This window comes from Phyllostomus hastatus, unplaced genomic scaffold, assembly GCF_019186645.2.
Source record: "Phyllostomus hastatus isolate PE091 unplaced genomic scaffold, TTU_PhHast_1.1 phas_contig_148, whole genome shotgun sequence".
NCBI lineage: Eukaryota > Metazoa > Chordata > Mammalia > Chiroptera > Phyllostomidae > Phyllostomus > Phyllostomus hastatus.
In genome coordinates, this window is record NW_025333607.1 from 23,455,164 (window position 1) to 23,470,252 (window position 15,089).

The window sequence follows — 15,089 nt, forward strand, 5'->3', positions numbered from 1 at the left end:
TACAAAGAGATCCCAGGGGCCCGAGGAGTCGGTGGAGGGATGGAGAGAATTGGCCGCTCGAGGCTTTTATTTTCTCACTCGGTTCCTTCTCCAGAGCGGCGCCCCCTGCGGGCACCCCCTGTGGGCGCCGACCGTGGTGGGGCCGAGGGCCCGGGGCGGGGGAGCCCGCCTCCACACTGGGGCCGTCTGCGTCCGGGCAGGGCCCCCGGGAGCACAGGGCCCAGCTGCCCGGGCACACAGGGCGCCCAGCCCCCTGCAGGGCTGTGGGGAAGGTGGGCTTCCCCAGCAGGGCCGGGCGGAAGCGTGAAGAAAACAGCTCCGTCTCTGCCCCGCCGGGGGTGCGGGGCCTCTCTCGGGAGGAGCCGGGGTGAGTGGCCAGTAGGCAGCTCCGGAGGCAGGGCCGCGCCTCTGGGCCTGGGAGGGGGGTCCCCACACGTTCCCTCTTCCTGAGATGTCAGCAGCCCGGCCTGTTCCTCCGCACACCCGTCACCCCCGGGACACCTGTGGGCTCAGAGGGCGTCCGAGAGGCTGACGCCCTCACAGGTGTGGGGTGAGGAGGTGCGTCCCGGCAGGGCAATCCGACCGAGGTCCGGACAGGCCTCTGGCCCCAGCATCCGGTCTGTCCTGGGCAGGGCGCAGGGCCAGGCGGTCCTGACGGCCCGGGAGGGCGGGGCCACGAGCCGTTTCCCACCGTTTTTCCTGAGCGGCAGCAAAGCGCAGGTGTCCCTGCCGGTTGCGTGGAGGCCGCCGCTCACAGGGCGCCTGGGCGGCTCTCGCAGGTGTGCTGAGAGCCCCCCGTCCTCCGGTCAGAGGCACGGGCAGGTTCCCCTGGGGTCCGCTTGGGGCAACCAGGGCGAGCAGAGGGGCGGCCAGTGGGGAGGACCTGGTGTCTGGCTGTGGCCGTGGCCGATCGGTGTCCTGTGACCCCACGCTGGCCGCGGGGGCCACCCCTTCCCGTGGCCATCCAGGAGGTCCGCAGGTCGGAAGGCCCACCTTCCCAGGCCCGGGGGAGAGGCGCCCGGGCCGGGGCAGGGCACCAGGGCTCAGGGGCCGGGCTCCCCCGGCAGCTGCGCAGCGTACAGGGCCAAGGTGTGGTGCAGGAACTGGTACTGCTCCGCCGTCTGGATCATGCCGCCCCTGTGGGCACAGCACACAGCGTGAGTCCCTCAGGGGCCCCCACTCTGCTGGGGAGCCCACCCCCCCACCTCTCTGCTTCCTACTCCTTCCTGCTGCCCTCAGGCCTGCCCCCCCCCCGGGGAGCCCCCTGCCCCTTCCCTACTCAGGACTGAGCCTGGGGGCTGTGCAGAGAGGACGCCCCCTGCTGGCCACGGTCATGTCAGACCCATCGGCTGCTGGGGCAGAGCAGGCCCAGACTCCCCAGGCCTGGCCAGGAACATTCCTGGGCACCAACCCAGGCCTCCTCGTCCCAGCCGTCTGAGACGGGAGAGCAGTAGCCCCGCGCAGGTGTGCAGCGGGCTCTCACGCCCCCAGCCCACTTCGGCACAGGTTAACTCGGGCCCACGGCCCCTCTCTGTGGAAGGGGCCAGGAGGGCGGAGTAAGAGCTCAGGGAGGCGCACGTCCCAGTCGGCTCGGCCTGCCGGTCCCGGGGCCTTCTCCGCACCCTGCCACTGCCTGGCGTCTAGGACAGGCCCACCCCATCCCTCCACCTTTCCCCCCAGCGGGGGTTTGGGAAGAGCAGAGTCAAAAACCAACAAAACATCACTGAAGGCCGGGGCGGACCCCCAGAGGCACAGCTCATCCCAGGTCCCCGAGCGGAAGTTCTGCGTAGACACGGTCTCTCGGGGGCCAGAGGGACGGCTCCGCCAGCAGAGGGCGCCTGCTCCCTCTCCCCCGGGCAGTGCTCGCTGGCCGCGCACCTGTGGGAGGCTCTGGCCCACCCAGCGTCCTCGCCCCCCTCACGGCCGGGCCCACCTGTCCAGCCGCAGTTGGCACACGATGCCCAGGATGTCCACTTCCCCTCGGGCCCTCAGCTGCTGGCAGCCTATCCGGGTGGCGATGAAGCAGCCGGTCCGGCCAATGCCTGCACTGGGTGTGGCCGGGGGGGTGCGGGAGGTCACGGGTGACCGGAATGGGGGGTGGGGGGCAGGCCCCGAACCATAGGGAAAGTGCCAGGAACTAACGCGGTCGGTTCGGCCCCCGGGGACGTGGGGGCAGGGGGCGGCAAGGCCTTGGCAGGTCACAGCCGGCCCAGGACGAGCGGCATTTCTTACTGACCCCGCTCTGAGCCCGGGCTGGGTCGCCCGCAGGTCCCTGTGGGTGTGTGATAAGCTCGGGACAGCGGTTTCCAACGGCCTGCGCCCACGCTGGCCTGCTGACCCGGGGGCCTCCTTATCTGACCGTGACTTCCTCCCAGCGGCGGACACCGCCCGTCCCCACCTCGGGCCTCCCACGACTCTCTCTTTCGCCCTTGATTTTGAAATCATCCTGGGGCTCCTTCTCGGAACCCCTGATAGAAGCCGCTTGCCACCTTCCCTCCCCAGCCGGGACCACTGTGGGGGGACAGGGGGCTGCATTCTGCTCATTAAGAAAGCGCACTCCCGCGGGGCGTCCTTGTTGGAAGCATGCCCCCTGCACGGCCCCCACTCCACCCCAACCCGCCTCGGACGCTGTCGCCAGGGTACTCCTTCTGAACGTCTCGGCCGGTGCCGGGAGGGCCCCTCACCCTGGGATCCTCCATCACCCCCCTCGCCACTCCTCCTCCCCGTGACCTCCGGGCCACCGGCCTCTGATGCCGCCGGCAACACCGCGTCTCTGGGGCTCTGCGCACGCCGCTCCACCTGCCTGGATGGCGCCCCTCCCCTGGTGGTCTTCCAGGTCTTGGTTCAGCCCGGGCTTGCTGGGACGGCCCGTGTCCTGGGGAACCCCCTCTGGCCCCAGTCCGGGCTGGGCTGCGCGAGGGCGGGCCGCGTACCTGCAGTGGACCACGACGGGCCCCGTGCCGGCTGCCGTCTCCAGGCTGTCCTCCACCTCGGCCACCAGGCGCAGCAGCGGCCCCGCCGACTCCGGGGTCTGGTGGTCAGGCCAGGCCGAGAAGAGGATGTGCCTCACCGACCGGCACTGCTCCTGGTGCTGGCGGGGACACACGGTGCTGGACGGCGGCCTGAGGCCAGGGGCTGGGGCGGGGGGCGCCCCAGCCCAGGGTGCAGGGGGAGGGACCCCGAGCCGGGAAGGCCAGCTCTTCTCCCGCCTGCCACGCTCCACCCCCCACCCCGACGTGCCGGGAAGGAGCTCGGGCTGGGAGAGGGGACTGTCCCCTTGTGCCTCTAGCCAGCATGTGACTCCGGGAAAGTCCCTTCAGCCCACTTTCCTCATCGAGAAAACGGGGACAGGGACATCTTGCCGGGTCCCGCCCCGGGAGGCGGGGGGCAGCGGGCTGAGCGGGAAGAGCCGTGACGAGCACACGGCGCTGGCCAGTATCAGGAGGCACTTCGAAGCACGTCCCTGCGCCCCCTCCCTCCCTCGCCGGGCAGCCCGGCCACCCCAGGCCCTGCCCTGAGAGCGGCCCCCCGCATCCCTCTGTCTTCTGTGCCCCGGAGGCTTCTTGCGGACCCGGGTTCGAGGACGGTGAGAGGAGCAGACCCCGGCCCCAGAGGAGCTGGGGGGCCCTGGGCGCGCACCTGGATGCTGAGCTGCCGCACGGAGTACTCCGGGAGCTCTCTCTCCTCCTGGACACGGATCCGGAAAGGCCCATACGTGTCCTCCTCCGTGGGCCAGTAGTGGACGCATTTCTAGGAGGGAGGGAGCTGGGAGTCAGGGAGGCGTGGATGAGCCGGGCCGGCGGGGCAGCAGGAAGTCCCCACCCCTCCCCTCCCCACCCCACCCCACCCCACCCCTCCCCACCCGCAGATGAGGTGCCCCCCGTCCGGCCGGAAAGCCCCCACGGGGCGTGCGTATCCCCGGAACTTTTCTGGGTGAGTGGGGTGAGCCGGGCCCCCCTGCAGGAGCTCTCCGCCTCCAGGGGGGCTCTGCGCCGCCCCGAGGAGGGGGCTGTGTGTGTGGGGGGGTGCGGCCCTGCCTCCTACCTCCTTGCTCTCCCGGAGCTGAGTGAGCATGACGATGAGGGAGGCGCCTTCCTGCCACACCATCTCCCAGAAGTCCGACACGGTGTTGGGCATGGGGCCCTGGGTGGCGATGTAGACCTTCTCCTGCCCGCCGTAGCCCTGGGGGGGGGGCACGTGGGGAAGGGGGCAGCGGTGAGGGGAGGGCTCTGGGGAGACCGGGCTCCGCAGGTGCCAGGACCGGGCTGAAGCCATGAGTGTGCACAGGCGTGTGCACACGCAGATGCACATGTAGACGCACGCACACACACGCCAGAAGCACACGGTGGGAGGGACAGGGGTTCTGGAGTGAGGCCCGCTGGGCCTGGACCCCTGTCCTGGGGCTGGCTGGCCGGCGGGGCCCCGAAGGCGGTCGCCCTGCCCCCCAGGGGCCTCCGCTGTCTCGTCTGTGAAGGGGGCACCATCTCTGCCTGGCAGGAACACAGCGCAGCTTGGATCCACGGTGTCCCCAGAGACCTGCTTCCCTCTCCCCTGCGCTCTCCTGGCACCAGGTGCCAAGCTGCCCCCCCCCCCACCGTCTGCTGCAGGTCTGGACCCCCGTTTCACCGCCCCACACCCCTCTCACACACTGAGCAGCAGGGGAAGCCCAGCCCGCCAGCCCTCCTGTCTTCCCTTCAGAGCCCTCCGCCACCGGCTGCCCAGCGCGGCGGCGAAACCCGGGCCTCTGCTCCCTGCTTTCTGCCCGCCGGTGGGGATGCTGTTCCCCGGCGTCCCAGGCTCACTAAGGGCCTCGAGTCGGGCTCTCGGCGCCCGACGCCGTGCCACCGCTGCAGGGCCCTAGGTGGCGCTGTTTCCCCGCAGCTCCGGGGCCGGGGCGGTGGGAGGCTCCCACCAGGCCTGCCCCCCCGCCCCCCGTTGCTACGGGTCCCTGGGTGGCTTGATGGGAACCACGTCCACGGCGGAGGGGCTGCGTGGGGACAGGTGAAGGTGGGAGGGGGAGAGAGAGAGGCAGAGGCAGCGAGACGGCCGTCTGGGCAGACCTCGAGCGCCCCCCGCGCGGCCCCGAGAGGCCGGGCTCCACTGCCGCCTCCCGCCCCCGCCACGGTTGGCAGGCGTGCGCCGAGGGGTGGGTTCGGGGCCCTTCTTTCGGCGCGTTTCACATACGCTCTGTGTTCTCGGAGCGTCGTGGGGACTCAGTGACCGGCCCGCCTGGCGGGCCAGCCGTGCGTCGGGGCGGGAGATGGCCCTGGGGACGCCGGCCAGCGCCCCAGGCGCGCGCGGCACTCACGCGGATGTAGTTGGCGTTGATGTAGTCCCCGTCCTCCCGGCTCCGGGCGCGGCCAAGGCAGACGCGGCTCTGCGGATCTAGGCAGTCAAGTCAGCGCGGGTCAGAGGTCAGCAGGTGACCGGCAAGGGCAGGGTGCACGGGGCACGGGCAGTGGGGAGGGGCGGAGAGCAGAGCACTGACGGGTTGTGTCCTGCTGGGGAACGCGGTTGGATCCGAGGGCGGAGCGGATGCTGTTGAGGGGCAGGCAGGGTTCCGGGGCAAAGGCCAGCCTCTCCTCCAAGTGGGGAGGGGCGGCCGTCCCAGCCCCCGGCCCCGCGGGGCGCGGAGGCCACTCCAGAGGGATGCGGTGCGCTCTCAGTGCCCCCGGCTCTGGGCAGAGGGTGCCGGGAACCTCAGGCGGAGGGGGCTCCCAGCTCTGGGGGCTGGGCTGGGTGGTCAGTCCCAGAGCCCTGGGCCTGGGGAGGAGGACGGCCAGGAACCTGAGCTGGGCCCTCAAGGCTGGCTGCTGCGCGGGAGGAGGCTGCTCAGCATGGGGGAGGGAACTGGGCCCAGGCCTCGGGTCCCTCTGGAGCGCAGCAGGTGCTGGTCCCAGGCCCCGGGAGCTCACGGCCCCCGACCTCCGCCCCCACCTCAGGTTCTCCAAGCCCCTCCTCTGCGCGCTCCCCACGGCACCCCCAGGGAAGGGGAAGGAGAAGGTTCGGTGCCACCAGCTGCGTCGCCTTGGGCCGGGCTGTGCACCGGCTATGCCACTCAGTTTCCCCGTTTGCGAAACAGGACACCGTGATAACACCGTAGCGCCCACGTCAGGGGTCCTTCCGAGGGACTCGGAGCGGAGCCTGGCCCCGAGGCCCCCACGGGTGGGGGGCTGACCCCCCCGGAGGCGGGTGTGGCCGTGGCTCTTGCCATGCGGTGTCGGGGTGTCTGCTGCTGAGATGCACCCCACGTGGGCTCCCTGGCGCGTCCCCGGCTGAGGTCGCACGTCCTGGGCGGTGCTGACCCCGGGACAGCCCTGCACCGGCCCCACTCCCGCCGGAGTCCTTACTGGGCAGGATGGTCTTGTAGCGGTCCTTGGAGGCGTGGCCGGGGATGTCCAGGTCTTCTGGGTTGACAAAGTTTGGGGGGATCTTCTAGTGGGGGGAGGGCATGAGTGAGCAGCCGGCACCCCTGTCCGGCCCCCCACCGGTCCCCCCACCCTTTCCTGCTGGAGCCAGGCCCTGGTGGTCGGCCTCCTGGCCACGGCTCGCAGGCCTGGGTGGACGGGGCAGAGGAGGAGCCTGGGGCCGCCCACTCCCCGCAGTCCGGGGTCCCCTCCCCCGGGGGGGCCCGGAGGGGAGGCCCCCTCCCAGTGCCCAGGGCGGGGCGGAGCCTGGGACCCCGAAGGGCTGGCCGGGGGACCCCAGGCTCTCACCAAGAACTCCTCCTCCAGCTGCTGCGGGCTGGGGGGCTGGTGCTGCAGGGCCCAGCGGGTGAGGGGCCGGCCGGCGGTGCGCAGGAAGTGCAGCGTGACCTCCCGCGGCGTGTTCACCGAGCAGATGGGCTCCACGGCGCCCAGGGAGCGCACGTCCAGCACCAGCGCCACGCTGGAGCCCCGCCTGCGGGCACGGCGGCCAGGCCCGGTGAGCGGGCGCCCGCTGCCGCCTGGGCCCTGCTTTCCGTCGTCGCGGACTCGCTGACTCGGGGGCCCTCGAAGCCCCCCGACCCTCGGCCCCCTGAGTCCAGGGTTCGGGCCCCTCTCCGGCTCTTGTCCCCTCCCAGCCAGAACGGGGCAGCCGTGGGCCCAGCTGCCGGCTCTGGCCGCCCGCCTGCCCCGCCCCTGGCCCGGCCCCCAGAGCTGGGACCTGCATTCGGACTCAAGACGGCCCTTCTCCGGGGCCCTGAGCACGGAGTTGGGAGCAGGGACAAGGTTGACATGAAACTCTGTGCCCCAAATTGTGAAGGGCATGCAAATGACATGCAAATGGGCATGGGGTTTCCTCTCCAGACTACAGTCAGCAGCTGAGGGCCCCTGGGCGTCCTGGGCGGTCTGGGGTGGAGGGGTGGTCGGAGGGGCGGGGGGTCAGCAGCGGGCTCGCGGCCCCCGGGAAGGGCCTCACCTCTCCTGCAGCCGCACGTGCTTCTTGGCCGGCGCCTTGGCGGGCGGAGGCTGGGTCATGGCTGTCCCCAAAGACCAGGCTGTCGGCTGTGCTCCGGAGCGCCCCCCACAGGCCTGGACCATGCTGGGGGCTGCTGGGCCCGGGGGAGGCTCACTCAGCCGTGAGGTCTGCCTGGAAGACAGAGCCCTGGGCTGCCGAGCTCTGGGCTGCTGGGCAGCGGAGGGGCCCCAGACCCAGGCCGCCCCTGCCTCCCTCCTCCTCCTCCTGTCGTCGCCGGGGATGGGGGGAGTCCCTGTTCCCCACAAAATGGTGTCGTTTGCCTCAGCAAGGCCAGGCTCTGCACCGGGGGGCCTGGGGTGGCTGGCAGTCTGGGGTTAGAGGAAGGGCAAGATGAGGGTGAAGATTGCGGGTGAAGATGGACAAGAATTCAGAAGGTGCAGAGAGAGTCAGAGAGAGAGGCTGCCCCGGATCCAGGTTCACGGGCCCAAGGTCACGGCCGGGCCCCAGGCGGGGGGCTCAGAGAGAAGGCCGGGGAGGACATTCGGAGCGACTGCTCCGCGGAGAAGGGAGGGGACAGCTCACAGGCAGCACCTGCGAGCCCGGCCCAGGGGCCCTCTCCGAGGCAGAACCCTGCGGCCCCGGACTGCCCGTGGGGGCCGGGGCACGCCGCCCGCCAGCGCCCAGTGGGACCCTCTCTGGACAGCTGGCAGGCGCCTGCCAAGTTCGCCTGGGCTCCCGGGGTCTCCATCCAGAGAGGTAGACTGGGGTGTTCCTTCCTCCTCTGCCCATCCCCCCTCTCCTGCCTCCCAACCGTCACAGGAAATGGCCTCACCGAGCCCTTGAGCGGCAGCGCATGGTGCGGAGACGCTGGGGGCAGGAGAGGGGCACGGAGGTGGGGGGCCATCTCCTCTTGGGGGACGGTCCCCATCGTCCAGAGCCAGGGTCCCACTTCCATGGTGTGTGTGTGTGGGGGGGGTGAGGGTTGTTAGGGTTCCTAAGGCCGCAGGGACCGAGGTGGGGAGGACGGCGGCCCGTGCAGAAGTGGGTCGCACGGTGGGGGGGCTCTCCGCAGCTGGAGGGGCTCCGCAGCAGCCCTCCACTCTGGGCCACCCCCTGCGGCCCTGGCCCTGCGCCCTTGGGACACCAGCCAGGTCGGCACCCATTGCCTAGCCAGACGCTGGCACCCAGTGCGCCCTCCTTGGGGATGCCGTGCACCTCCCGTGGCTCCCACTGCCCCGGGGCCACGGAGCGCCTCCCGCTCCCGCCCCCCGTTCTGGACTCACCGGAGCAGCTGCGCCCCCCAGGGCCGCCTCCAGCCAGCTGTCTGTCTGTCTGTCGGTCTGTCTTTGAGACCGAGGAAGCTTCAGGAAGCCAGCTTCCTCCCCCCGCCCCTCCTCGCCGCCACCCACGCACACCCAGCTGCAGGCTGCCCTCCTCGCCGCCGCCAGGGGTCGGGTGCCTCCTGCCTGTGCCCCTGCGGCGCTGGCCCGGCAGTGCCCCCGCACCTCCGCCCCGGGCCCGAGGCCTGGCGCTGGGGCTGGGCAGGCCGGACATTCCCGACCCCCCAGACCCTTTCCAGACCGGCCTGCGGGCCGTCCCCCCACCGGGATGGTCACATCCAGCAGCTGCCTACTCGCTGGGCAGAGCTCAGCGGGCCCCTGGGGAGCTGCTGCTCAGGCTGACCTTGGCAGAGGCTGGCGTCCATGTCTCTGCTCCTGCCTCAGCACCCGGCCCCGGCTCCACGGGCCACCCCAGAGTGGGGGGTCCACGGTCCGAGCCCAGGTTGCTCCCAGGGCAGGGGCGGGCGCGGACGGGGTGGGCGGGGAGCAGAGGAGGCAGCCGCAGGGCCCCACTGGGGTCGTCCCCCACCCCGGGGCTGAGCCCCGTGGCAGCTCCCGGCCGCCTCCGGTCACAGCCGGGCCAGCCACCGGGGAGGAGACGGCTGGAATGGCTGACTGGAGGGGCTGGGAGTCGTCCCAGGCCCCCAGGCTCCCCCGGGCCCCCCCCCGCACGCCGACACCGACTCGCACTCACAGGTGGCGGATAGTCTGCACCCTCACTGCAGGGCCCACCCGTGTCACCTCTGCTCCCGAGGCGCCGGGGGCCTGGGGAGTGGCCCCCCGCCCCGGCCTCCACGGTCCCCCAGCCCCGCCTCGCCCCGACAGGCCCTGCCGGCTCATGCTCCCGGCACCCTGGTCTCCGTGCACCTGCACACGGCACACGCCCTTCCCTTCCTGGCCCCCGGCCTCCACGGCTCCGTCCTTTCTCTCCCTCCCACCCCTCTGATTCAGCCGTCAAACGGTGACCGACAGAAAGAAGTGAGGTGCAGTGGGCACAGGGGCGGTGCGCAGGGGGCGGTGGGGGGGGCGGGCTGGCCTGCCGCTGGCCCAGGGGCTGGAGACGAACCGGCAGCCCCTGGAGCTGGCGGCCTCCCAGCACGGCCCTGGCTGCAGGCGGTGGGCAGCGGGATGGGCTCCCCCCGAGGCCCGGTGGTCCTGGCCCCTTCCTGCCCCTCTGGGGGTGAGTTTCCCAAGGGGCTGATCAGAGCCAGGGGTCGTTGGTGCCCAAGACCCCGAGGGAGGGGCAGGAGCCCGGGGGTCCCTGAAACCTGTGGGGACTGACATGAGGCTGCCCCCAAACGGGGCGGCCGACGGGGGGGCCCTGAGACCGAAGAGGAGCAGGAGGGGATCGGAAAGAGGGCCACCCCTGAGGGCCACACTGGCGATGGTTATCGAGAACAGGAAGCTGGGGGAGCGCAGGGGGAGGAGGAAGTGGGCAAAGCCTCCCCCCGGGGCTGCCAGTGCCCCTGGTTTCCATGGCCCGAGCCCCACTGGCTGTGAGCACCCCCCTAAACCCCACAAGGCTGCTCCCACGGCAGAGGGAGGAGCTGGGGGCCGAGCTTTGGGGCGAGCACAAGGTGGGGGGCGTGGGGGGTCTCTCAGGTCCCTTCGGGTGTGTCTGGGGGGTCAGTCAGTTCTGCACCCTGCCCACTCCTTTTCCCCATCTGCTGAGAAGCCCGGGGTGTCGGGGAGGTGTGGGGTGAGAATGGCACCCACAAACCCCACCTGGGGGCCTGGGTCACCCCGACTGCTCCCTGGCTGCTGGGGGTGGGGCTGGAGGCCCCTGGGAGAGACCCTGCCCCGAGACCTTCCCCTCCCCGCATCCGTGGACCTGCCTGCAAGGTCCGTGAACCCCCCCCCCCACCGCCGGCCTGCCCCCGCGCCCCCCTGGTGTGGGGGTTATCTTCCAGCCTCCCTAACTCCGGAGCGAGCAGAGCTGCAGCTGAGCCAGAGGCCCCGCGTGTGCCTGGAGGGACCTGCGGGGGCACAGGGTCCCCCTCAGGCTCCGGCCCCAGCAGGACAGTCCGGCTCAGCCCCCGTGCAGAGCTGAGCCCTCGGGGTGGGGGGGCGTGGGGGTGGGGAGAAGCCAGCACAGGAGGGCCCGGGGCAGGTGCAGCACCTGGGTCAGAGCCAGGCTTCTGGCTCCCGGCTCCCAGCCGGACTCTGGGGGCCACACTGCCACCCCTCCCGCCACCCCCAACTCCAGGGCCGCCGGCCCCAGCCCCCGAGTCACAGACTCTCATCCGGAATTCCCAGGAGCTCTGGCTTCCCGGCAGCATCTCCGGAGCCATGCGGGCGGCTGCCAGCCCCCAGGTCAGAGGCCGCCTCCCTGTCAGAGCCCAGAGCAGGGGCCATCCTGTCAGAGCCCAGAGCAGGGTCTCGGGGACTGGGCCCCCTGCCAGAGCCCTGTCCTGCACGCTCCACGGGCCCCTCCCCTCCCTGGCCCTCCTCAGCTCCCCTCTGCAGGAGTCCGGGGTCAGCCTCAGGGCCCGGCCAGCCTCAGGGCCCGGCCAGCCGGTTCCCGGCTGTGTGGGGGAGACGGACCCCCGGGGTCAGGGTCAGGGTCGGACTGTGGCCTGCAGAGGAGGCAGGGAGACGCGTGGTGGGCAGTGGCGCCGGTGCTGCTGGCCGGGGCTGCTGGCGTGTGGCCGGGAGCCCCCAGGCCTGTCCTGCGGTCCGGCCCCCAACCCGGCCCAGTCCCCTGACCCTGGGGCCTGCTGTGGAGGGACTTTCCCGTCACCCCCAGCCGCAGGACCAGCGAATCAGGCCATCTGGGCCCCGGGACCCAGGGCCAGCCTGCCTCCCACAGGCCGAATTCAGGACAGAAGAGCCCCTCCCTCTCCCCAAGGCCCAGAGCCTGTGGAATGGTCGTCCCTCCGTCGTCCCACAGTGTGGCCCTTTCTTCCCAGGGCCCTGTCCCCCTTCCCCCCGGCATCCCTGGATGCTCGCCGCACACCCTCGAGGTCCACACACGCACCCCTGCCCAGCCCCCGCCAGGCTCTGCCCGCAGCCCCGGGCTGCCTGTCCACAGCCTGTCCACCCGGGCTGCCTGTCCACCCGGGCTGCCTGTCCACAGCCTGGTCAGGGGAACCGAGGGGAGCCGGTCTCCCCACCGTGACCTCCCGGGTGTGGGAGCAGGAGCGGGAGACCTGCCTCTCTCCTCCCTGGTGACTGTGCTCCCCCAGCTCCGGCGGGGGGGGGGTGCCTGAGGCCTGGCTTCAAGTGGGAGGGGCGGGCCGGAGAGGGCGGCCTGGGAGGGGCCTGGCTGGCTCCCCTGGCCTCCCGGCCGGCCCTCTCCGGAGGGAGACAGTGAGGTGCTCCGGCCCCGGGCTGGGCCCCGGGCTCTCTCAGGAGAGGATGTGGCTTTGTCTGTGGGGCGAGGCACAGCTCTTGTTTTTGCTGAATGGAGAGGCTGGGCCGGGAGGCTGCTTGTTCTCTCTCTGCCACCTCTCCGGAGCCCCCTGCCCCCTCTGCAGCGGCCCCAGGCTGGCGGGGGCTGGCAGGTGTGCCTCCTGTGGCCAGGTGCCCAGTAGGACTTGCTGAGGGCCTGTGCTGTCCTCAGCAGGCCCCCCCGTGGGGATTCTTGGGAGGGGTCTGAGACACTTCCCCCCCTCCGACCACGTCTGCACTGTCTTTCCTCCTTGGATTCTGAATCCAGGTGTTTCCACTCACTCCTCCCCATTCCGCTGCCGCGGAGATTCTGCCGGCGGTGACACAAGTCGGGGGGCAATCGGGGGCAGGGTTCCTGTCACACCAGCTTCCCTAGTGGCCCTCCCCTGACCTCATTAGGAAGAGCACGTGTGTGCACACACACACACGCATGCACACGCAGCCCTGGAAATCTGATGCGTCTGCAGGACTCCATTTCCCGGCCCCCGGCCCAGGTGCAGGGTCCGGTGGGCGGCTCTGAGGTCTGGGGCGGGCTCCGTCTCCCCAGCTGCCTCGGTCTGCAGGCCCCCACACCCGCCTGCTCACTGCACGGTCCCCTCCCCACTTTCCCTCCTCCTGCCCCGCCCCCTGGCCCCCCCCCCACATGCCCATGGTCTCCCCACTGTCCCACGGTCCCGGGGTGGGGGGTGGGGAGCAGCCTGGGGCTCTAGGCTGGGCTGAAGTGGGGCCTCAGACCGGTGCCGGCCAGGCCTCAGGGAGGCTGCCCCTCCAGCGGGCTGGGCGGTGACGGTGGCGTCTCTGAAGCCCCTCCTGGCTGGAGCGCCTAGGGCACACGTGTGTGTGTGTGTTGGTGCATGTGTGCGCCCTCGCCCTGGCAATCAGACACGGGTGTGCTCGGTGGGGCCTGGGGGGCCGAGGGGTCCCCAGTGCACATGACCCTGCCCTTTGCCCCCGAGGGGCAGAACGCACTGTAGGAACCCACTGCCACCCAGAGGCCTCTCCAGGAAACCCTGGAGGACTTCTGGCGGCTGGCCGCGGGGCGCGGGAGGGGGCAGCAGGTGCTGTCACCGTCTGGCTGAAACCGTGCGGAGAAGGGAGGGTTGAGCACGGCTGCAGTTTCTCAGGACGGCCACCAGGTGGCACGCGTTCTCCTTGCAGGAATGGCCAGGGGTCAGGTCCCGCAGGGATGAGGCCAGTCGGCCCGAGAGAGGTGGGGATCCTGGGGTCCGCCCAGGCTGAGGAAGCAGGGGCACCAGGTCCTCAAGCCCCCAGCTGGGCGCTGTTGTTTCTCCTTGTGTCCACGCGGTCTCGCTCTAGGCCAGGACGGGGTTAGGAGTCAGGTCGGACTGCGGGGGTTTGGAGTGCAAAAGATGGGGGCTCTGCATCAAAGCTGCCTTTCCACAAGCCTCGGGGGCAGGGCCCTGGACAGGGACACCAGGCCCTCTGCTCAGCCCCCGCAGGTGCCCTGCAGGAGGCTCGGATGGGGGAGGAGGGGACGGACCCTGGGCTCCCCAGTGACTCTGTGGGGGGCCCACACCTCAGGACTCCTGCGTGGGTCGTGGGCCCAAAGGACACGGCCTCCCGGCTCCCCTCCACGGCGCCCTGACATCTCCCAGGGATGTGCTGCCTCGGGAACGGCCCCCTCCCTGGCCGGGTGCAGGCTGGCTGGCTGGCTGGCTGGCTGGCTCTCCGCCGCCCAGCATCCCTTCCCTGCCCTGCCCCGCCCCGGCCCGGGTGCATCTCCCCACCCGCCTGGGGAGCCTGGGCCCCGTCCCCTGTCCCAGAGACCCCGTCCAACCTAAGGTCCTTAGCCGCCAGGGCGTGGCCCAGCTGCGGGGAGCCACGGGGACTCAGGGGAGGTTCTGCGGGCTGCGGGCGGCCTCTGGGCAGTGCCCGGGCCAGCCGCCAGGTGGCGCTGCGGACCACGGCGTGCTCTGAGCGACCCGGGCTTGGGACCCACAGGGAGCCTTGCTCCTGGACACCTAAGTCGGCCCCCAGGGGCGGCCGGTCCGCCCCCACAACCGTCGGAGCAGCGCACTGGCGGCCGGGCCACCCCGCACGGTCACCGCGCTGGGCAGGAGCAGAAGAGGTCTGTGCCGGCCGGGCAGGGCAGCCGGGCTCCTGGGCGGCGGCCTGCGCTCGGGGCAGAGTCCGGAGCCGGGAAGACCCGAGCCCGAGGCTGCGCGCGTCCTGCCCGTTCGCCTCCCGGGAGGAGGGGCCGGCCTCTGGATCGCGGGACCCGGGGCCCAGCACGGGGGCGCTTTCCCCGGGGGCAGCCCGCGCCCCGCCCCCTCCGTGTGTTCAGTCTCTGGCGTCTGGGTTACTCCCGGCCCCTGCCCCCGCCCCTCTGCAGGGAGACGAACCGCGCTCCTCTCCGGCCGTCCCGGCCCCCTCTGCCTGCCAGCGGGGCTCCCTGAACCCCGTCACGCCGACGTGAAGGCAGGAGGGGCCAGGTCTTCGTGGCTCCGGATGTCTCTCCTCCACCCCCACCCTGCACACCTGAGGCAGGGGGGAGAGAAAGCGGAGAGCGCCCTGGGGGAGGGGTGCCAGGAGGGGAAACAGAGGCCGGAGAACGGGGAGGGGGGGACGGCCGGGGAGAAGCAGGGGTCCCAGGCCCTTCAGGACTGAACGGACCGGCAGGGGACGAGACCGGGGTGTGTGGGGGGGGCTCAGCAGGTCCCGCCTGCCTCCCCGTCAGTTGGCTCGGTTGTGGCGGCGCCTGCGGCTGGACACCGGTTGTGCCTGTGGAGGGCCCCAGGGGAGCCCCAGAGCGCTGGGGCGCATCCGAGCGGGGGGGCCCTGGAAGGGCCCTGGACTCCCAAACAGAGGGGGAGGGGCTGAGCCGGGAGTTCCTGGTGAAGTGCACGGTGGGGGGGGGGGCAGAGGTCAGGGAGGGCCCTGGCAGGCCTGGCCGGAGAGGGGGGAGCAGAGGGCCGGCGCTCTGCCCCATCAGGACCC

The 15,089-nt window shown here is 71.7% G+C and overlaps 1 protein-coding gene across 3 annotated transcripts; it reads right to left on the reverse strand.

Annotated features, from left to right (window-relative positions):
* Positions 1-44: 44 nt before the first annotated feature.
* Positions 45-8,781, reverse strand: PTPN7 (protein tyrosine phosphatase non-receptor type 7). 3 transcript variants are annotated; one of them, XM_045818014.1, is made up of 10 exons: positions 8,685-8,781; positions 7,402-7,572; positions 6,717-6,900; positions 6,351-6,432; positions 5,309-5,385; positions 4,045-4,182; positions 3,640-3,750; positions 2,934-3,091; positions 1,934-2,047; positions 45-1,137 (listed from the first exon to the last, which is right to left on the reverse strand). In XM_045818014.1, the coding sequence occupies exons 2-10, from the start codon at positions 7,521-7,523 to the stop codon at positions 1,044-1,046; spliced, it is 1,080 nt and encodes a 359-aa protein (XP_045673970.1). In that variant the 5' UTR covers positions 7,524-7,572; positions 8,685-8,781; the 3' UTR covers positions 45-1,043. The 3 variants fall into 3 exon arrangements, with proteins under 3 accessions (XP_045673970.1, XP_045673951.1, XP_045673961.1); XM_045817995.1 differs by having other exon boundaries at positions 6,351-6,435; XM_045818005.1 differs by having other exon boundaries at positions 6,351-6,435; positions 7,402-7,568; positions 8,685-8,733.
* Positions 8,782-15,089: the final 6,308 nt, after the last annotated feature.

Bases quoted from the DNA above. Each gene is read 5' to 3' on its own strand.
- PTPN7 (XM_045817995.1), bottom strand. From the start codon at position 7,523: ATGGTCCAGGCCTGTGGGGGGCGCTCCGGAGCACAGCCGACAGCCTGG. The intron at 6,436-6,716 runs GTGAGAGCCTGG...TCCCCCCACTAG, and splicing joins AGCTGGAGGAGGAGTTCTTG to AAGATCCCCCCAAACTTTGT. The intron at 1,138-1,933 runs GTGGGCCCGGCC...CTGTGCCCACAG, and splicing joins TGCCAACTGCGGCTGGACAG to GGGCGGCATGATCCAGACGG.